The sequence below is a fragment of the Lepidochelys olivacea genome (genome assembly GCF_965140295.1).
Source record: "Lepidochelys olivacea isolate rLepOli2 genome assembly, chromosome: 18".
Classification (NCBI taxonomy): Eukaryota; Metazoa; Chordata; order Testudines; family Cheloniidae; genus Lepidochelys; species Lepidochelys olivacea.
Genome location: NC_140428.1, coordinates 13,372,086 through 13,393,997, shown reverse-complemented (window position 1 = coordinate 13,393,997; position 21,912 = coordinate 13,372,086). Strand labels below are relative to the sequence as shown.

The window sequence follows — 21,912 nt, the reverse complement described above, 5'->3', positions numbered from 1 at the left end:
CTCAGTGCAGCCGTGCCCCGCGCCTCTGGTGGCAGCAGGGCATTCTGGGAGTCTGGACACATTCAGCACCCCAGGCTGGTGCTGGGAGGAGGGTGCAGGTGTGTAACGAGGTGATGGGTCTCAGCCCGTGTAGGGAGAGGCTGTGCCCCGGCTCGGGTAGCTGGAAGGGAGGGCGGCCTTGGGACGCGCCTCGCTAGAGCTTAAGGAATGGGGGGGAGGGTAGCTGGGAGGCGCTAGGGAGGAGTTTGGCAGCAGAGGCAGGTCACTGGCTATTAATCAGCACAGCTATGGGTGCTGCTCACCCAATGCTCTTCCCCCTCCTCTGCTCCCCGCTATCCGTCTCCCTAGAGGAAGTATTAACCCTTCAATGCCAGGGCAAAGTCGAGGCTGGGTCCCCCCTAAACTTCTGACGAGTCGCACTTCCACAGCACCTTGCCTCCACAGCTCAGCGTCGCACACCCCAGGGCTCCGTCCCCATCCCTGCGGAGGCACAGAGCGGGGAAGCGCCAGGCCCCAGCTCACATGGCGTCCCAGTGGCCAAGCGGAGAGAGCGAGCCCGGATCTCCTGACCTACACTCCGGCCTGGGCTTTAACTCCCAAACCACCTTCCCCCTCGTGTTATACCCACTGGCAGAGATGACGTCATGTCCACCCCGCTCGGCTCTGGGGCTCATCCACCGGGCCGGAGCAGCTAGGAAACAGCCTGCAATGGGAGCTCGGGGTTTCCGCCGTTAGTCTGTTTGCAGGGAGAGGGCCAAGAAAACAGGCAGCACTAGCCCTTCCTAGCACACCTGCCTTGTAGATTAAACTGTATTTGACCCTTCTCAGACCCACGTCTTCACCATCTGTGTCCCTTCCCCCCACTTCCACCCTGTCCTTTCATCCCTCACCTGTCCCCACCCACCATTCTGGCCCCTCCTTCCCCGCACCCCCAGTGTTTTTTTGTGCAGAACCATGAAAATATGTCCTGCCTGAGGCCACAAAGATCCTGGTTAAGGTCAGGCAAGGGAGCCTATGAAGAGGCCCCGTCGACAGCGCCCTGACCCTGCAGCATAATCTGGGTAGGGTGCGGCACACCCTGAATCTTGGCTACGTCCTAACAGCCATGGCAGCGCGTGATTGAAGCTGCGAGCAGAACCGCGGGGTGTTTCCACCCCCAGGGGTCAGCAGGAACCAGGACTGTGTCTAGGGCTTTGGAAAGATGCCCCCCCACCCTGTCTGCTCAGGACAAAGCACTCAGTGAGGAAGGTTTGATGGCTGACCTCGAGCAGCTGGATCTGCCGCTGAGCCTCCGCCAACTCCTGCTCCACCGTGTTGAGGGAGCGGTCCAGCCGGCCCTTCTCTGCCGACAGCCGCACCGAATCCTCGTGCGTCTTCAGCTTCTCGCGCTCCACCTACCGGCCACGCAAGCCCAGGGAGAGAGGGTGGGTCAGGCCACACTGGTTATGGCTACACTCCACACTACGCCCTGGCCCGTGGCAGTCGGGGTGGTGGACTTGGAGATTCCAAGCCTGCACTTGAGCGTCCACACTGCATTGTAAACCTTCACTTCTGGGGAGCAATAAGGCCCCCACTCTTCACTAGAGCCCTTACACCACAGCTCTCGGGAGGGGGAAACGACTCCTCCAACAGGATTGGGTCCCCAAGCCGTGCTCTCCGGAGGATTGCAGGCAGCAGCTGAGGATCATGGGAGTCTGGCTATGTTTCTCTCTGCCCTGAGTGCTGGCTCAGAGCACATTGCCAGGCACAGCTTTATGGGGAAGTAACTGAACGTGGATCACTGTTGGGTGGGTTTTCCCCATGGCAGACGGGTGGGGGGGTCGCTCAGGAAGGGGCTGTCAGCTACGGCCAGTCTAATTCCACGGGTTGCCAGTTGAAATCGCAGGCACAGGAGCACAAATGCAATGACCGAAGCGCCACTGAACGGACAGAGAAGATTTCAGGCCGTTCCCGAGTGTAACGCCCTGCGATGCCAGGGATAATCTCCCTCACGCCCCAGCAGTCACAGCTGATTGGAAGCCAAGCTGAGCATTCACCCCCATTCGCTCTCAGTACAAATGCCAGCTCGGGATTCGAACCTAGTGCCAGACCCAGGATCCTGTGGAATTTTGCAACCCCTGCTTGTCACCCCCATACTCTGTCCAAGATCAGGCAGCCCCCTGCCAGCAGGGAAGATGGCATGGAACTAGCGAATTCCCAAAACAATCTCCCCATGGCTAATCCTGGTGCCATTTCGTGGAGGGACATTGGATAAGAAGCCTACAAACAGGCTTGTACCATTCCGGCTGTGTGTGCCGGGGGGAGAGCACCGGGAGCCATGCATACGAGCAGAAGGAAAGAGGCACAAGCCCCAACCCCTGCTCCTGCCGCTCACCTTGTCCAGGGTCTTCTTCAGGGCCATCTTGTCCTTCTCCAGCCGCAGGGAGGAGCGCTCCGCCTCCCGCTTCTCACTCTCCAGCTGGGCCAGTGCCCGCTGCAGGCTGCCCAGCCGCTCCTGCAGCAGGTGCTTGTCCTCCTGCAGCTTCTGCAGGCTCCGCAGGGCCGCGCTCTCGCTCTCCTGGCACTGGCGCACCAGCTGGGCAGCAGGGGAAGAGAGACGTGGCTGAGCGCAACATCGCAGGGCAGGGAGCCACTCCAGTGATAGGCACGTGGGATCGGCCCGGTAGCCTAGTGGTTAGAGATCAGCTCTTCCATGGGGGAGACCCGAGGTCAGTGCCTGTGCCCAGCACGCGGCTGTCGGCACAGAGCAGCGTGAGAGACAGCAGGGGTTTAACAACCGAGGGGCTCAGCCCCCTGGGAATGCTGGATTGCGGGGCAGGAAGGGCCCAAACACCGAGGAAAGGCAGCTTCAACTCCCAATGCCCTGGCTTGGACAGGCAGAGGTCACAGATCCACAGGGAGCCCTGTGTACAAATGCTCTCTGGGGGGAGCTACAAGTGACCCCACAGGGGATGCTCCAAGGAAAACCTCCCTCCAGCCCCCCATGACTATGTAGCACTGGGGTCACCATCCCAGCACAGGACATGAGTGGCACAGGGTGCTCTGGGGAAACCGCTCTCCCTGCCCCACATACGCGTCCCGTTCTCTGTGCCGGTGGCACCCAAGTGATGCTCTCGCTGGGATCACCATGGAAAGCCAGACATGACCCACTGCAGCACTCCTACGTCTCTACGGAGTCAGCTCCCCTACTGCCTCCCTGCCCCGATACCAGCCCAGCTGATCCGAGCTCTGGCCAGCTCGGACTACATTCATGGGACAGTCACCCCCAATCCCGACCTGGCGCCGTGTCCTCACCTCCTGCTGCTGCCGGACCTGCCCTTCGAGCTCCTCCTTCTGCACCTCCAGTTCCAGCTGCTCAGTTTTCAGCACCTGGACCCGGTCGGCCAGCCCGCTGTTCTGCTTCTTGGCTTCTGAGACCGCCTGGCGGGCAGCGTCCAGCCGCTCCTGTGGCAGGAGGGGAGGCGGTGACACCCCAAGGGCACAGAGGTCCCGGCAGAGCTCCCCGCTTCACGAGCTTGGACCGATTAACCCAGCGCTAGCAGGACGGAGCCACCCGCTCGCAGCAAAGACGATGGGGAGGGAAACCGGTCCCCATGTTGTATGGAGGGGTGGCTGGCACGGGGAGGATGGTGTGGGACTGAAGGAGGTGTCTACCGTCAGGCGCAGCGCCAGCAGTTTCCCCTACAGCTCCTGATGCCCGTGCAGCCCCTCCTGGCTCGGCCAGTCCCGGCCCATCCAAGTTAGATCTACCAATGCGCCCAACCCCGACCTGCTGGAAGCCTTGGGGAACTCCAGTCCTGGCCCGATTCCCCGCCCACCTTTGCCAGTGTCCCTCAATCCTGTTGGAAATCTCTGTCCGGACCCCCCCACACACACACACACTGCCTCTCTGCACCTGGCAGCCCCGGGCGACTCCCACCTGCAGCACTCGGCGGTCATGCTCGCTGGCGGTCAGCGCCTTCTGCAGCTGGAGCGCTTTCTCCTGGGTGGCACCGGCATTGGCACTGCTCTCTGACAGAGACAGGGCCAGGCCCTGCACCTTGTCCTTCAGGGCGCTCTCGCCCTCCTCGGCCCTGGCCAGGGTCAGGTGCAGTCGCTCCACAGACAGCTGCAGGGCGTTGGCCTTCATCTCGCTGTCGGTGACCTGCAGCGGGATCGGCACAGTCCGGCAATGAGCCAGGGCCCCCGGCTGCATCTCCCGAGTCGCTATCCGATGTTCACGAAGGCTCTGCGGTCAGAGCCCTGCCCTTAGTGGCAGGGGCCGCACTGGGATGGCTGGAGCGCTGCCAGCCCTGCTGGCGTTACCCAAACCGGCTGCCGTTAGGGATCCTTTGAAGAGGAGCAGTGGGCGGAGCCGGCGAGTCCAGTGTGCTAGGCCACGCCCCCTAGCCAGTAGGCCACACCCACTCGGGACAGCAATGTAGTGGACTCCCGGGGAGATCAAATCCACATCCCAGCTCATGGGTAGGGAGCTGCTGCCTAGGGGCTGGACCATGGTGCTCACGCACCCACCGCACCAGGATGATGACCCCAAGGCAACATAATCAAGTTGCAGTGGGGGAGGTTTAGATTGGTATTAGGAAAAACTTTTTCTCTAGGAGGGTGGTGAAACACTGGAATGCGTTACCTAGGGAGGTGGTGGAATCTCCTTCCTTAGAGGTTTTTAAGGTCAGGCTTGACAAAGCCCTGGCTGGGATGATTTAACTGGGAATTGGTCCTGCTTCGAGCAGGGGGTTGGACTAGATGACCTTCTGGGGTCCCTTCCAACCCTGATATTCTATGATTCTAATCACAGACCCACTAGCCACGTCACTCCCTGCCCCCCACGCTGAGGCAGAGTTGGCCCAGAGCGCCGCTCTATGACACGCAGGTGCAGCCCGTCAGCAGCGTGGGCCTTTGTGCCTCATCACGGCTCCTTCCCCTCAAACGCAGAGAGAGCCTGCAGGAGGAGAGGGCGCAGCCGGTGCCAAGAGGCTGCCACGGCCTCGGTCTGCCACGGGGCACAGGCCCGGCCCAGAAGCCACGGCAGCGCTACCTGTCTCTGCAGCGTGTCACCGCGGTCCTGCAGCACCTGGATCTCCACCTCGCGGTCACTCAGCACCAGCTTCACCCTCTGCAGCTCCCCCTCCAGCGAGCGCCGCAGCAGCTCCAGCTTGGTGCAGCGGCTCTCCGAGGCGTCCAGGACCTCCTTCAGGCGCCGCTTGTCGTTCTCCAGCTTGGCCTCGTTGGCTTTCATCTTGCTGATCTTCTCCTGGGGGACAGCGGGGAGAAGAGTCACCAGCCGCCTCCCCTCTCCCCAGGCTAAGGGCTCATCTGGCTCTGGGGCCTTACAGGGTAAGCTCAGGGCTCACGGAAGATGAATGGCATGGCCAGTCCTGAGCAGTCTCTGCCTCAACTTCCACACCCAGCCCTGCTGACGTCCGGCTGTAAAGATCTGCAGCCCCCTTGCTAGTCCAGCCCTAGGGTCCCTATACAGCAATACTGACATGCCTGCATTCTCGCCTGCACCACCCCAGTGAGTCCAGTCCCAGCTCGGCTGATGTCGCTCGGTGCCACCCTGCAGCATCCCCTGCTATACCAGCCTGGGCTCCCCCCCAGCTCACCTGATGCCCCTCAGTGCCACCCTGCAGCATCCCCTGCTATACCAGCCTGGGCTCCCCCCCAGCTCACCTGATGCCCCTCAGTGCCACCCTGCAGCATCCCCTGCTATACCAGCCTGGGCTCCCCTCCAGCTCACCTGATGCCCCTCAGTGCCACCCTGCAGCATCCCCTGCTATACCAGCCTGGGCTCCCCTCCAGCTCACCTGATGCCCTTCAGTGCCACCCTGCAGCATCCCCTGCTATACCAGCCTGGGCTCCCCCCCAGCTCACCTGATGCCCCTCAGTGCCACCCTGCAGCATCCCCTGCTATACCAGCCTGGGCTCCTGCCCCAGCCCAGCTGATGACCCTCAGTGCCACCCTGCAGCATCCCCTGCTATACCAGCCTGGGCTCCTGCCCCAGCCCAGCTGATGCCCCTCAATCCCACCCTGCAGCCCCCTGCTGCTATTCCAATCTTACATCCCCCTACAACTCTGCTGAGGAGCCTCAATGCTCAACCCATGGTGTCCCGCCTCCCCCTTCCGGCACTTGGGCCCAGCCCCCAGGTTTGCTGGTGCCCCTCAAGCCTGACCCGCAGCCTCCTCCGTTATCCCAGCCCTACACCCCTTCTCCCCCTGCGACTCTGCCCATGCACATCAGCCCTGAGCATTGCATAGCAAGAGCAGGTCCGCTGCAGCGTGACAGGGGGGCCAATGTGAAACTGAACCGTGCGGCCGCTCACAAGGGTGCGCGAAGCAGCCTGGGGGGCGAGTGGGAGAGCAGCACCCAGCCCTAAGTCTCCATCTGCAGAGACTACAGGGCCCCATTGCGAGCCCAGCTGGGCCCCATTCCACCTCCAGGCCCTTCCCCCCTTCGCTCCCATTCCAGGCATGCAGGAGGCTGGTTACAATAAGGCAGGAATTCAATACAGCTCCAGCGCCACACAGGAAGCCATGGCTTGGCTCAGCTGCTGCTCAACGCTCGGCCAGAGAGACTGTGGGCTCCCACGTCCAGCCGTCACCCCGCATCCCGACGGATGGTGGGGAGCAGGGGCTGACACACAGCAGTGGGGCTGGCTTCCCCTGCTATCGTGGAGGGGATAGGAGACAGCATGTGCTACAAGCCAGGGCTGAGGGGGGGCTGGCAGCCACAGCCCTGGCAGGTCAGCTCTCGGCATTGCAGGTGCCAGCAGGAATCTGCAAAGAGTGGCCAGGGCTCAGCCCTGGCCTTTGTGAGCCAAAAGCCTGAAAGATGCACCACCCCTAGAGCCGAAGGGCTATCAAGAGATGGGGGGGCCCTATGAACTAAGCTCTTTGGGGCAGGGATGTTATCATGTTGTTCTGTGTTTGTACAGCACCTTGCACAAGGGGGTCCTGGTCCGGGACTGGGGCTCCTAGGTTCCACCACAATACAAATATTAAACAGTAATAGGCAGCCCCAACCCTGGGAGAACCCTGTGCTCTGCTGCCCAGCCTACTCGCCAAGTGACAGTCCCAGTTGCACCCAGCGACCATGATGGGGGACAGACTCCTCTCTGTCCCCAGGAGCGCAGTGCATCAGTGACCAGCGTGCGTGTTGGCCACCAATCTGCCGGCCTCCTCCCCAGAGTCAGCTCAGAGATCCCCGGAGCTGGAAGATCTTTGCGAGAACGGGGGAGGTGAATTATCCCTGGGATCCGGGACAAAGGCTGGTCGGGCAGGGGTTAATTCCATGCTCCAGCGCAGGGTGCAGGAGGGGGTAGTAGACCACACAGGATCCAGCATGCACTGCGACAAGGCCGGCCAGAGCAAGCCACATTGCATGCTGGGCACTGTAGTCTCCCCAGGCCACACATCCAGCCGAGAGCCAGTGTGGCGGCAATTGGCTCTGTTATAAGGTGTAGCCCTAAGCGTCCGTCTGTGCTGAGCAGGGCCCTGCCAGCCCTACCCTGGACAGCCAGGCTCTCAGGGGCGCCCATCTGCCTGGCCTTCGCCTCGAGGGGTGCCCACAGCCCCCTCCCCTTTGAGTCCACAGCCCCAGGAAGTTCTCCTAAGAGACAAAGATGCAGCAAGTTTCCTCCTGCTTTGCAAGGGCAGAATGCAGGGAGAGCCGATGCGGCTACACCCTCCCCCGTCCCGGGACCTGGCCCTTCCCGGGGCTTCGAGCGCGGCTAGTGGCAGAGACCCCTGCAAGAAAGACAGTTCCTCCCCTTCCCAGACCGCTCCCAAGCTGCACGCTCAGCAGAACGCCTTCTTTGGCCTCCATCTGAGCCGACAGACCCAGGCCCTGCCAGACTGGCAGCCTCCCAGCGTTGTTCCTTAACCCAAAGGCATGGCTGGCCTCCAAGCCCGGCAGACATAACACACACAGCCCAGACACGGGGCGCCCCTGGGACCGTGAGCAAAGAGTTCCGCCAGGCAGAGAGGCCCCCTCGCTGCCAAAAGCCAGCCCCACAAGGCACAGCAAGGGTGCACGCCCGCTGCAGGCGGAGGATGGAGCAGACCCCCCTCCAGCCCCCTGGATTTAGCCCCAGTGCCAGCCTGGGGGGCAGGGAGTTACTGGAGGAGTCTCACCTCTCATGCCCTGTCTGTTGCCCAGTGCAGCTCAGCAGATCCAATACCCCGCTGGATCTCTTTCCCAACGCCTCTGGGAGGCCTGCGATGGCACAGAGCCCCATAGCCTGACAGATCAGGGGCAGGCAGCTTTGTCTAGGGGACAGGGTACCGGACTGAGTCTCAGAAAACATGGGTCCCAGCTCTGCCACAAGCCTGCCGGGGGATCTTGGTCAAGTCACTTCCCTTCTCCCACTATGTCCGTCTGGTCTGTTCAGCCTGTAAGTGATTTGGGGACAAGGAGTGTGTGTGAATGTGTGTGTGTGCGAGTGTCCACATGTGTGAGTGTGTCCATGTCTGAGTGTACACAGGTGTGTGTCCGTGTCCATGTCCACGTGTGTGAGTGCCTATGTACATACACACACAACGCACAGTGCAATGGGGCCCTGATCTCCATGGGTGTAAGTAAATCAGAGGTCAGGCAAGCAGATCCCGGTCACATTAGCATGCAAAATGAAGCCACTTCCGAGTGGATCTGGACCTCGATCCACATTCTATCCCACAGAAACCTCGCAGAGATGATGGGGCTGGGGCGCCCCCAAGTCTAAGGCCTGGTCTACGCTCCACAGTTAGGTCGACATGAAGCAGCCTACGTCGACCTAATTATGCCAGTGTCCACACTACAGCTGTGCTCCCGCCCATGTAAGTGCCCTACTGCACCGACATCGTAACTCCACCTCCACAAGAGGCGTAGTTAGGGCGACGCAGTGTCTGTGTAGACTTACATCGGCTATTGGCCCAGCTCCCGGCTCCCCAGCCAGGCTGCTGCCCAGCCTCTGCTCCAAGCCAGGCTGCCAGACTCCCAGCTTGGGCTGCTGCCCGGCCTCCCCAATCCCTACACCCTGCTGCCCCCACCCCCCCAGCTCTTGGCTCCCCGCCGGGAGCACGGCAGTGGACTGGACTCCACGCCTGGATCTCCCACCGGAGGCAAGGAGATCTGCAGTAATGATCTCAGTCCCTGCCAGGAGCTGCAGGCATCGGGCATCCCCACTGCAGTCAGCCCAGGCCGTTCACCACCAGCCAGGGAGATCGAGCTGGGAAAACCAGATCCTTGCCCACCCAGGGTGAACGATGGTGAATCTCTAAGCACCCAATCCAGAGGCGGGTGCATCAAGCTGGTATTCAGTGCCCACTGCAGCCAGAAGAGAGGCCCTAAACACTCATTTTAACCCCCTGGTGCCCCAAATGGCCTTGATCCCCCCACCCCAATTCCGACCAACGAGCGCACACAGGGCTCACTTCAACCCATCTGAAATGCCTTGTTCCCCTGGTGTCCTCATTCACCCTCTCTTTACGTATTTGCCTTCAGGTTCTGCTCCTATCCCTGGTCCATTAGAACCTCCCCGGCCAGCGACCTGCCCCCGGCCCTGTGCACCTGGGTGGTTCGCCGGTCGCTGTCTGCCGACTGCAGGCTCCGCTCCAGCGCCGTCACCTTGTCCATCAATGCCTTGCGCTCCCGGTCGTTGCGGCGGAGGGTCTCCTCCTGCAGCAGGAGGGCGGTCTGGGCGCTGCTCAGCTTGCCGTCCGCGCTGCGCCTCCCTGAAGCAGAGAACGCAGGTGCAGAGCCAGTGAGGGGGCATGCGGGCACTTTGCACCAGAAGCCAGCGGCAAATAGGAGGCACAGAGCACTTGGGTTCTAATCCTGGCTTTGACACTGATGCACTGCGAGACCTCGGGGCGAGTTCTTTAAACCCTCCGTGACTCAGTTTCCCCATCTGTAAAATGAGGCTAATGCTTGCCTACCCCAGAGGGCGAGGGAGAGAAAATCCATTACCAATGAAGATGTGAAGCACTCACTCTCAGAGCTAAGTTTTACTATGCAGCTTGAATAAACACTTGTCCCTGAAGGGGACATCTTCAGCACCTGAGTGGGGGCTGCCTTTTGGAGTCTCAACGTATAAACCCGGTGACAGCCAACTTCTTCACACAGCACGGGCCACGTTTCACAGCACTGGGCTGGGATCCAGGAGAAGTGAGTTCAGTTCCCAGCTGCATGACGTGGGACAAAGTGGGAATTTTTGGTAATGTTTTTATGAAGCCGACGTGTGCCTCAGTTTCTCCCTATACTTTGCATTGTTACCAAGTGAGGGGGAAGGGCTATGTCTGCTCTCAGGGCGGACTAAGGGTATGTCTATACTTAAACCACTGCCGCTGCACCACTGTATCGCTTCCGTTTTGGGCAGGCCTGCACTGCAGAATTACTTTGGTATGTTGCTCAGGGCAGTGAAAAATCCACACCCTTGAGTGACGTAGTTACTCCGACCCGTGTGCTGGGGCAGGCAGCTGCGGGAGAGCTTCACCGCCTCTCACAGAGGTGGATTAATGAAGCCGACGGAAGAGCTCTCTCCCATGGGCGTAGAGCGTCTTCATTAAAGTGCGACTGGCGCAACTGCACCGATGCAGCCTTTTAAGTGTAGACACTTAGACACTATGTACATGGATGGGAGGGGTTCTCCCTTTGGCACAGGTAATCCACTGCCCTGAGAGACAGTAGCTAGGTCGACGGAAAAATTCTTCTGTCCACCTACCACTGTCTACACCAAGGCTTAGGCTGACAACACACAGTCAACCAGTGGAACTCTTTGCCACAGGATGTTGTGAAGGCCAAGACTCTAACAGGGTTCAAAAAAGAATTAGATAAGTTCATGGAGAATAGATCCATCAATGGCTATTAGCCAGGATGGGCAGGGATAGAGCCCCTAGCCTCTGTTTGCCAAAGGCTAGGAGTGGGCGACAGGGGACAGATCACTTGATGATTCCCTGGGGCACCTGGCACGGGCCACTGGAAGACAGGACACTGGGCTAGAGGGACCCTTGGTCTGACCCAGTATGACCGTTCTTATGTTCTTAGCTATGTCTCTTAGGGGTGTGGACTTTTCACACCCCGAGAGATGTAGCTATGCCAGTCTAAGTTCCCACTTGTAAACCAGCCCTAAGAGACAGACATAGCAGTGTGTTTCACCTCCCTGTCTGGGTGGGATGAATACAGCTGTTAAGGAACTGCCTGAAACTGACCCAGATCAACAATGGGTCCAGAGAGACAATGCAAGCGCCGATGACTCATGGATCAACACTCAGTGGGCTGGACACTCCAGCCAGCAGGGGCCTGCCTGGAGAGTAAAGGACCGAGCCGTGACCGGGAGAGAATAAAGTGTTGACCTCTGGAAGAGGCTGGAGCTCTCGGACCAGGGAAGCGACAAAGTCAGAGAGAGACAGAGCCTGAACATGGAAGCCCACTACAGCTTGGCTGGTGAGCTGCGGCTTGACCAGAATGGATGATGCTTTAACCTTTATCCTCTGTGCTAAGCTAAGGGCTTCCTCTGCTGTGCTCCAGCCGACTAATCCACCCAGGGGATCACTGCAAATACTGGCTGGGGTGCATTCGTCCCCAAAGAATGCACGCATCTCTCTCAGGAGTCTCTCTCAGTCCCACTCGCTGAGCACAGCTCACGGCGTGAAGCAGGAAGGCTGGAGCCCCGTAGCTCAGTCTAGGAAGCGGTGCGGGGCTCTGGCACACTGAAGGGGTTCTTCCAAGAGACAAAAGCTGGGATGTAGCACAGATCCTGCAGATTTGTGACAAGAAGACACACTGTGTCTTGCTCCTCTCATCCCTGGGGGGATAATAATACTGACCGTCTGCCCCCTGCTCTTTGCCTTGGTTATTTAGACTGGAAGCCCTTTGGGGAAGGGGCCAACGCTCACTACCTCTGCACAGCTCCTAGCGCAATGGGGCCCTGATCTCAGTCGAGGCCTCTGGTCGCTACACGTAACAATAAGAAGGATCAAGTGGTTTTGAAGCCCCAGGTAAAAAAGTTTTAGCCTCTCCTTGTGGTTCCCCCTCAACCAGGGAATTAATTTCGATGCTAAAATAATGCTTGAGAATGAATCGATCTATACAGCTGGATTTCAAAATGGCCCCCTTCCCAGTGAACCTCAGAGGAAACGTTTAAGGGGCACAGACCCGGGCAAGGGGAAAACATGACACCCACAAAAGGAGAGAGGGCAGGGAATAACCAAGCATCCCCGAAATGCTGAGTTCCCAACACCGCATGTAGGAACAGGGCTCTGGGAGCCTGGGAAGATATCGCTGTCTTCTGAGCTTTCCTAGCTGTGGCAACTTAGAGAAAGGAGGAAAATGGATTGTTCCTTGAGGGGGGAGGGGAGCAGCCCAGCAAGAGGGCAGCCAAATACAGAACGTCAGAGCCGAGACACAAAACCCCAAGTGTCTGGAAATCCCCAGTTCAGGATTAAACCTCCAGTTGCAAGTGTTGGCAGGCGGCAGCCATACCAAGCGATGCCCAGGCTCTGCTGGGGGCTAGTGGTTCAAAACGAGGGCTGGTATTTCCTAGTGTTCCTCTCATTCCAAGTGATCCCATAAACTGTATACAGGGATCCTTTCACCCACCGAAATGCAGCCACCTCTGGGGCGTGGGTGGTAACAAGCTGTTTAAAAGAGCACAGAGCAGCGATACACAACTATCTAGTGCTTGATGCAGATGCCACAGGGACAAGATGCAGGTGCATGGGAGAGATGGCGCACACAGGCTTGAATGGGAGGGGACTCTGGAAAATCTCACAAGCCCTGGCCTGGAGACTCACTAACTGCCTCCTACGGTCCTGCTCTTGTTCTCTGGGTCTGTCCTTGCATTTCCAACAAGAGAGATGAGCTAGGGCCTGCTGCATGTTGCAATGGACCAAGCCTGCATGCCTACCAGCTAGGTATAACCTCTGCATGGTAGCCCAGCCCACTGGCATAAGGGCATTAAAGCACCAAGTTTACAAACAAAAGGTACCACTGCAAAAAGTAAAAATCCAGGAGCACCATGGGTAACAGCATGCAAATTACTATGAAGAGACAGTGCAAGTAGGGGCTTAGAAGAGTGGGGACCCTGACCCTGCCACTGGCTGGGGCAAGTCATTTCCCCTCTCTGTGCCTCAGTTTACCCCTCTGGAATACGGGGCTATTAAGACTAACCTAGGGTAAGGGGTCGTGAGGCAAAATGCATCCATCTGCACACCGAGTGCTTTGAAAGGCCCTAGAGATGGGCCAAGCATTGCCAAGAGCACTCATTATTACGATGGGCACAGGCCCCTCTGCACGCCCCCACCACAGCCCTTACCTTCCTGGCTTTCGGTCACTAGCTTCTGCAGCTGCTGCACTCGGGTTCTGGCACTGTCCCGCTCCGACTCCATCTCAGCCAGCTGGCGGGTCAGGCTGCCCAGCTGGGCCCGCAGGTCATCCTGGATTCGGAGAGGAGGGCGAGACAGGAGGGGGCGATCAGCAGTCGGGAGACCCGCCAGGCTGCTCGCCCTTCGGGCAGAGCAGCGTGGGCAGATGTTGACCCCTTCCTCCCCACACCGGTACCCGCTCGCGCTGCGTCTCCCGCAGCTCCTGCAGGAAGTCCTGGAGGGCGGCCCGCACCACTTCAGGGTCGATATCCGCCACCAGCTGCTCGCTGCGGCCGGGCGAGAGGGCGCGCTCCGGAGACAGAGGGCGCGAGCTGGGGCTGCGCTCGGGGCTGCCCGCCTGTGGGGTGGGGCTGCCGCGCCCGTCCGTGGTGCTGTACGCGTTGTCACCTAGGGGGAGACGGGCACAGGGGAGAGATGGTGGGCCCCGGCTGGGCTCCGGGAATCCAGCACTAAACCCGTCAGGGTTTTCCTAGCCCCTGGCTCTGATCCCACAAGGAGAAGGGGGACACCTACTGGCAGGAAGAGGAGCTGCAGCCCAGCCAGAGAAGAGCCTCTCCTGTACAGCAGGGCCGCAAAGGGCCCTTCACCCCACCCCGAAGGGCTCAAGGCAGCGAACAGGGAGGACCTGAGGGAGAAGCCACTGGACAGGCGTGAAGAGCAGTGCAGGGTCTGGAGTGAATCCCAGCCAGCCATTCAGGCCAATAGTTCTACCCCGCCCTCCTCCAGGCCCTTCCACCTGGGCATCCCCAAGTGCTTTGCAAGCGTCAGTGATTGAGCCTCCCAACCCTGCCAGGACGCCAGGGTCTTACTATCCCCATTGCAAAGATGGGGTACAGGCAAGGGAAGTGACTTGACCAAGGCCCCATGGCAAGCCAGTGGCACGGTCAGGAATAGGACCCAGGAGTCCTGGCTCCATTCCACCAGATGCCACTCCCACACAGCAGGGCACTGAAGACAACCAAGCCCTCAAGGTTTGGGGAGGAGAGAAAGGGGCCTCCTCAGGGCTGCGTCCGAGGGCTCTCCTGACCCGTTACCTTTGGTAGGAGAGAAGAGTCTTTTGGGGGAGCTGCTACGCCCCCTGATGGCTGGGCTGGGGGCCCGGCCTCCCCGGCTGATGCCCAGGGTGCGCCTCAGGGCGGAATGCAGGCTCCCCAGCTTGAACTCCACGTCCCGCTTCAACCCCTCCACTCGAGCCAGCTCAGCCTCCAGGCCGAGGGCGCGGCCCTCGGCGGCGCTCAGCCGGAGGCTCAGCTCCGCCGCCTCAGCCTGCGCGTTCTCCAGCTTGATCTCCAGGTTGCGGGCGTTGTCCAGCAGCTTCTTCTCATTGCCGCGGGCCTCCTCCAGGCTGCCCAGGAGGTCCTTCTCCCTCACCTGGAACTCGCCCTCCTGTTCCGACAGCTTCCGCTGCAGGTTGTGGAGCTGGGGAGGCAAGAGAGAGGGCTGAAAGGCATTCTGGGTAGGGAGAGCCAGCCCAGTGAGAGCACATGGGGTCAAGCGTGGCACAGCCACCTCCGCACAAAAGCCACATGTCCTCCTGGCCACATGGCTACTCCAGAAGGACGTGGTCTCCACCACTTTGGACCACTCTCCTCCATTTTATCATGCCAAGTGGCACAGGCAAAGAAGACCAAGGAGGAAGCATGGTCGGCAAGTTCTGGAGGCAGGAATTACTCAGGAGGTTCTCTGGCCTGGGTTACACCAGGCGTCAAACTACAGCGCTGTAATGGTCCTTTCTGGCCTTAACCTCCATGAGCCTCCTTCAAGTTGCCTGGAGGGACGCATCTGCTCCCCACACCCGGGCCACATGGGCAGTACACAGCATGACCGGTCCCTGGCAGCGGCAACGCGATGAGCAAGAGCTGGGTGGCCGACAGGCACGACCAGGAGAGAATTCCTGGGCGGAGGCAGGAGGAGCATGCAAGACCAAAGGAGCCCCATGCTCACCTCCTTCCTGGCAAACTCCCTGCTGGCTTCGCTCTCCACAATCTTCTGCTTGAGGCCGAAGGATTCCCGCCGGCTCTCCTCCTCCCGCTGCTCATCCAGTGCCACCCGGGCCTGCAGCTCTGCCACCTCCTTGTTCTTCTTGGCGTTCTCACTGTCCAGCATCTTGATCTGGGGGCACCGGAAGGGGGGCAGGGAAGTACATGACTGCCCCGCGGACGGGAGTGGCGCAGCGCAACAGAGAGGCACCAAAGCTGTTCCAGGCCAGCGAGGGGAACTGTAGCTCGCCCCAGGGCCGGAAGGGCGGGATCCTACACACTCACGGCCCCTCCTGAACTACAGATGCTTGGCCCGGTGGCCCAGACTCTGCTATGCCAACTGTGCCCACACCTTCCTGTCCTCCCGACAGAGAGTCGTCAGCGTGGGCTCGGGGGCAGCTGGGCAGAGCCTCCTCTTCCCCGACGCCTCGCGAGCCCCTCACTCAAAGCCCTGCTTCGCCTTCCCCCACGGCCCCTCGGAGCCGTTCAACCTCAGACAACCCTGGGGATCCGGCACCATGGGCCTGCCCAGTCCCAGCCCTCACCAGGAGGACAGAGGAGCATCCACCTCCCATCAGCTCCGGCGAGGAGGGGCCTGCAGGGCACATTTCCTCTGGGGTTTGATTCCCTGCCCGAAGCTCCCAGCCATGGGAGGTCGAGCCCCCAAACGCGGGGGCAGCAGCCCCACAGTCCGGACAGGGGTCACACGCAGGGGGTAACTCGGGCACCGCGTCAGGGAAAACAGGCTCATCCGAGGAGCAGGGCCCTGCCCCCAGGCAGCTTCGCCCGCACAGAGGCCAGGTCCTGAGCACTTGGGGAAGGTGCAGGCCCAGTTTCCTAGTGCTGGGGAGCCTGCTCCTTCCAGCCACCTCCCCCTGTGCCCCCCCCAACCCCGTGCACACACACACTCACACACCTGTCGCCTCAGCTCCTGCAGCTCCCTGCGGGCCTCCAGCCGCGATCGCTCCACCTCCTGCAGGCTGCTCCTCAGGTCGGCGGCTTCCTTGCCCACGGCTGCCCGCACCTCCTCCAGGGTGGCCAGCTTCTGCTCCTTCTCCTCGTTGGCCCACTTCAGGCTGGGGACCAAGGCAGCGTCAGATCCCAGCGGGACGCAGCGACGTACCCCGCTCCCACCCCCCACGGCGGCTCCCCCCCTCACCTGATGCGGTCGCTCTCAGCTCGCTTGATGGCAGCCCGCAGCTCCTGGTTGGAGCTCTGCAGTGCCTCCTTTTCCTTGGCCTCGTCGCTCAGGCTGCGCCGCAGGTCCAGGATGTCCTTCCTCTGGACCTCATGGCCCTCCTGGCTCTCCCGTACTTTCCGGTGGGCCTCGATCACGTCCCGCCGGATGCTGTCCCGGGCATCCTCCACCATGCGCAGCTGGGTCTTTAGCTCCTCCACCTTCGTGGCAGAAGACGGGTGCGGCCGCCCTCAGATCCCTGCTGCCCCAGCACACATGGGGACCGTGTACTCGGCAGGAGGCGGCCCTGGCATGATCTCCAAGCACCTGCTCCCCACCCCCCCGGCACCCTCCTCTTCAGGAGTCCCACCTGCCATCTCCAGTGCAACACTGTCAAGCCCTGCTGAAGGAGATCCACCGTGGTTCATGGCTCCACTTCTGTCCCCTGGTGACTCTCTCCTGCCCCCCGCTTCCATCCCCTTCTGGAAGGGGGAGGTTGGCAGTGGGGCCCAGCCCACTATCCCCCTCCCCATGCCCGCACTCACCTCACGGAGGGTGCATTCCCGCTGCCTGGCCAGCTCCTTGACCTGCTCCTGCAGCCCCCGGGCCTCCCGCTCGCGGGCCGCGACGGTTTCTTCCAACTGCACCCGCAAGCTCTTCAGCTCCGAGGTCAGGGCGTTGATGGTGCTCTGCGAACAAAGAACGGCCCAGCCCTTACTGACCTGCACCGGCTCCCCCCTCGCTGGGGTCACATTTACCAGGTTCACCCAGCCAGCTGCCAATCAGCAGTTGCCCACGACATGCACTGCACAGCCACCAGGTACAGGCAGGGGGCATTCGCCGTGAACAGGAATCAGCTTCTCCTTGGTGCTCCAGGAGGGGAGACGGCATCTGGCTTCCTCCCCCTCCTGCGTCATGGAGCTCAAGGCGAGGCGTGACCCAGCGCAGCAGCCAGTCTCCGCCCAGGGCTAGGCTGGGAAGTGACCTGCAGATCAGAAGCCAGGTGGGAGGGGACACTGGGGAGACAGGAGGGGAGCAAAAGAAGGGGCTGCAGGCCAGGAGCAAGGTGCACAGGCACTGCTGCATGGGGGGTGGCTGCGGGCCAGAAGTTAGGTGCAGTGGCATTGCTGCAATTCAGGTTTGAAATGTCTCAGCAGAGGACCTGAAACTGGCTCTGCAGATACAGATTAAGCATCTATGGAGGTGTGTGGGGCAATAAGAGGCAGTGTGGCCTAGTGGATAGGGCACTGTCCCGGGACTCAGGAGACCTGGGTTCTATTCTCAGCTCTACCACTGGCCTGCCCGGTGACCTTGGGCAAGTCACCTCTCTCTGTGCCTCAGTTTCCCCAGGTGTAAAATGGAGCTAATGCTGGTTTGTAAAGTGCTCGGAGATCAACTGATGGAAAGCGCTACCTAGGAGCGAGCTGGTGGTGGTATTTGCTTCCCGAGTTCTGCTTCGGTTCGGCGGCAGCAATCAGCACCCCCCCTCCACAAACACTGCGGTGAATGTGCTCACCACCACCAGCGACCGTCTCATGTGCGTGTGTCCATCTCCCACCCTCCTGATGCCCGCATAGCACCCACACCAACCCGATCCTGCTCCTGCCGGCTGATGGCCTCTCGCTTCTGCCGCTCCATCTCCAAGGTCACGCCGGCGAGGCTGTGCTGGGCGCAGGCCAGCTTCTCCGACAGGAGGGTCTTCTCCGACTCCTTGAGGGACAGGGCCTGTGTGGCCGGGAGAGATCCCAGCGAGGGAAAGAAATTCAGAGGGCGTGCGACAGGGGTGAGATCCAGGGGGTGAACTCCGGGGGGCAGGGATGGCGATAAAGGAGCAGAGGGGCTGGAGCTCCGGGATTCTGGGGTGTGGGTGGGAGCCGCAGCAGCTGTTCTGCCAGCTGGGAGCCGGCACATGCTGGGGCTGGTGTGGGGCCGGGCAGGCCCTGCTCTCTGCCCCGTTCCACCTCACGCCGTCTGCTGCTGCTGCTCAGAGTGCTGAGCGCCTGCCAGGACCGGCCCCAGCTCTCGGCTGGAGTTAATGGGAGCCTCCCCCAGGCCGGGGCTGGCAGCAGTGCCAATCCCCCGCGCACCCTCCCCTACCTGCTGCTTCTCATTCTCCGCCTGCAGGAGGCTCTCGTCCCGCTCCTGCTGCAGCGCGGTGATCTCCTCGCTCAGCTCCTCCTTCTCCGCCTCGTAGCGGGCCAGCAGCTCCTCCCGCTCGTGGCTCAGCCGGTGCAGCAGCTCCTCCCGCTCCGACTCCAACTCCAGGCGCACCGTCTCCTGCACGGACCAAGCAGCAGACGCCAGAGCTCTAGGTGAAGGCTCCAAAGCTACGGCTCGGGCACGAGCCCCTCCCCGTTACCGGAGGGGATAGCAGAGCTGCACATGGGCTAAAGGTTCACAGGGCCCGCTGGTGGCGGGAGTCCAGGGAGGTGCACGTGAGCCCTAATACTGACGCAGCTGATGGAGAGTTCCAGGGCTGGAGGCCTTTGCTTTCAGAGCTGTGGGTCCCAAGGAAAGTAACCAGCAAACCAAATTGCCCAAACCCATGCTAACTCCTCCATAGGCCTGGCAGGCTCCGTGGCCCTTTCCCCACCAGGGTTGCCAACTTTCTAATTCCAGAAAACCGAACACCCTTGGCCCGCCCCTGCCCCAAGGCCCCGCCTCCCACTCACTCCATCCCCCCTCCCTCCGTCGCTTGCTCTCCCCCACTCTCTGTCACATGCTCATTTTCACTGCACGACCCAGTCAGGCGTATTTCTTGTTTTGACCGATGTGTTATGCTAAGTTCAGTTGTTACTTGTTACAGGACACTACAACTGGCAGCAAAATAGTCAAAAAGGGTCATTTTTTAAAAAAAATGAAATTTCACAAAAAAGATTTTCTGATTCTTTCCCTCCCCTCTTCCCATTTGTCGTAACCAGCTCCATGGTTTTTGTTCACTAAAGTTATTGTAATTTTGTGTGTGGAATTAGGACACACATTATCACAGCTGCTCTGGGTCCATTAAAGGCCCACTCCTGAAGCCCAAATACAAATCCAGAGAGCACAACCGCAGAAATGCCGCTGTCCAGAAACCTATGTAAATAAATCTGTAGAAACTGACTCCCACACCCACATGCAGAACCACACGTGTACTCATGTGTACACGTCTAGCACGCACTAACACATGTACTTCCACATTATTTATTATTACAATTGTTGTTTAGTGCCTAGAGACCCCATCTAAGATCAGGGCTCCAGGGTGGTCGGTGCTGGACATACACATAAAAAGAGAGAGTCTGCAACAAAGCGTTTATAATGTCGCAAGACAAAGGTGGGGAGATGTGTGTGATACATCGGCTCTTCTGCAATGCCTAGTCTACAACATTCACTCTTTAAGAAAGAATACGTTTCTTTTAGAGTTCCCTTCCCTCTTAAAAACTTGTTACGAAATGAATACCCACACATTTTAGGCCATACACTCTTTTTGTGGGCAAGCCAGTAAAAGGAATAAAAGTCAAAGAGTTAGGCTGAAAATTGTATTCACACAGGTATACACACAGGCGACAATACATGCACCTCCCTACACAATGACACACAGTCTCTTACGCACATACAATGCACGCACACACTTGCCTACACAGAGTCACTTTTTCATACACTTTTCCAGGGGCTGCCTAAGTCACCCAGCTGGGAAGGGAGGAGGGTGGGCTGGAGGGGAAAAGATGGGGTGGGAACGGGGTGGAGGAGAGAGGATGGCGAGAGAAAGAGGCCAAGGACAAGAGCAGGGTGGGGGTGAGAGGGGGCAGTGAAGGAGAGAGGTAGGAGTGGGGGGATGGGGATGCAGGGGGAATCATAGAATCATAGAATATCAGGGTTGGAAGGGACCCCTGAAGGTCATCTAGTCCAACCCCCTGCTCGAAGCAGGACCAGTTCCCAGTTAAATCATCCCAGCCAGGGCTTTGTCAAGCCTGACCTTAAAAACCTCTAAGGAAGGAGATTCTACCACCTCCCTAGGTAACGCATTCCAGTGTTTCACCACCCTCTTAGTGAAAAAGTTTTTCCTAATATCCAATCTAAACCTCTCCCACTGCAACTTGAGACCATTACTCCTCGTTCTGTCATCTGCTACCACTGAGAACAGTCTAGAGCCATCCTCTTTGGAACCCCCTTTCAGGTACTTGAAAGCAGCTATCAAATCCCCCCTCATTCTTCTCTTCTGCAGGCTAAACAATCCCAGCTCCCTCAGCCTCTCCTCTTAAGTCATGTGTTCTAGACCCCTAATCATTTTTGTTGCCCTTCGCTGGACTCTCTCCAATTTATACACATCCTTCTTGTAGTGTGGGGCCCAAAACTGGACACAGTACTCCAGATGAGGCCTCACCAATGTCGAATAGAGGGGAACGATCACGTCCCTCGATCTGCTCGCTATGCCCCTACTTATACATCCCAAAATGCCATTGGCCTTCTTGGCAACAAGGGCACACTGCTGACTCATATCCAGCTTCTCGTCCACTGTCACCCCTAGGTCCTTTTCCGCAGAACTGCTGCCTAGCCATTCGGTCCCTAGTCTGTAACGGTGCATTGGATTCTTCCATCCTAAGTGCAGGACTCTGCACTTGTCCTTGTTGATCCTCATCAGATTTCTTTTGGCCCAATCCTACAATTTGTCTAGGTCCTTCTGTATCCTATCCCTCCCCTCCAGCGTATCTACTACTCCTCCCAGTTTAGTATCATCCGCAAATTTGCTGAGAGTGCAATCCACACCATCCTCCAGATCATTTATGAAGATATTGAACAAAACCGGCCCCAGGACCGACCCTTGGGGCACTCCACTTGATACCGGCTGCCAACTAGACATGGAGCCATTGATCACTACCCGTTGAGCCCGACAATCTAGCCAGCTTTCTACCCACCTTATAGTGCATTCATCCAGCCCATACTTCCTTAACTTGCTGACAAGAATACTGTGGGAGACTGTGTCAAAAGCTTTGCTAAAGTCAAGAAACAATACATCCACTGCTTTCCCTTCATCCACAGAACCAGTAATCTCATCATAAAAGGCGATTAGATTAGTCAGGCATGACCTTCCCTTGGTGAATCCATGCTGGCTGTTCCTGATCACTTTCCTCTCATGCAAGTGCTTCAGGATTGATTCTTTGAGGACCTGCTCCATGATTTTTCCGGGGACTGAGGTGAGGCTGACTGGCCTGTAGTTCCCAGGATCCTCCTTCTTCCCTTTTTTAAAGATTGGCACTACATTAGCCTTTTTCCAGTCATCCGGGACTTCCCCGGTTCGCCACGAGTTTTCAAAGATAATGGCCAATGGCTCTGCAATCACAGCCGCCAATTCCTTCAGCACTCTCGGATGCAACTCGTCCGGCCCCATGGACTTGTGCACGTCCAGCTTTTCTAAA

General features: G+C 59.1%; 1 protein-coding gene across 4 annotated transcripts in view; it reads right to left on the bottom strand.

The window, feature by feature from the left end:
- The window catches only part of CROCC (ciliary rootlet coiled-coil, rootletin), a 62,801-nt gene that overhangs the window by 6,577 nt on the left and 34,312 nt on the right, over window positions 1-21,912 (bottom strand). For all 4 annotated transcript variants that reach the window (XM_084651532.1, XM_084651531.1, XM_084651533.1 and 1 more), the window contains 15 exons: window positions 18,614-18,793; window positions 18,107-18,241; window positions 17,062-17,205; window positions 16,499-16,737; window positions 16,256-16,415; window positions 15,305-15,472; window positions 14,395-14,779; window positions 13,536-13,747; window positions 13,291-13,411; window positions 9,546-9,709; window positions 5,036-5,251; window positions 3,920-4,144; window positions 3,295-3,444; window positions 2,375-2,575; window positions 1,263-1,394 (listed from right to left, as the gene is read on the bottom strand). In XM_084651532.1, coding sequence (XP_084507658.1) covers window positions 1,263-1,394; window positions 2,375-2,575; window positions 3,295-3,444; window positions 3,920-4,144; window positions 5,036-5,251; window positions 9,546-9,709; window positions 13,291-13,411; window positions 13,536-13,747; window positions 14,395-14,779; window positions 15,305-15,472; window positions 16,256-16,415; window positions 16,499-16,737; window positions 17,062-17,205; window positions 18,107-18,241; window positions 18,614-18,793 — 2,832 coding nt within the window. The remainder of the gene's footprint in view (window positions 1-1,262; window positions 1,395-2,374; window positions 2,576-3,294; window positions 3,445-3,919; window positions 4,145-5,035; window positions 5,252-9,545; window positions 9,710-13,290; window positions 13,412-13,535; window positions 13,748-14,394; window positions 14,780-15,304; window positions 15,473-16,255; window positions 16,416-16,498; window positions 16,738-17,061; window positions 17,206-18,106; window positions 18,242-18,613; window positions 18,794-21,912) is intronic.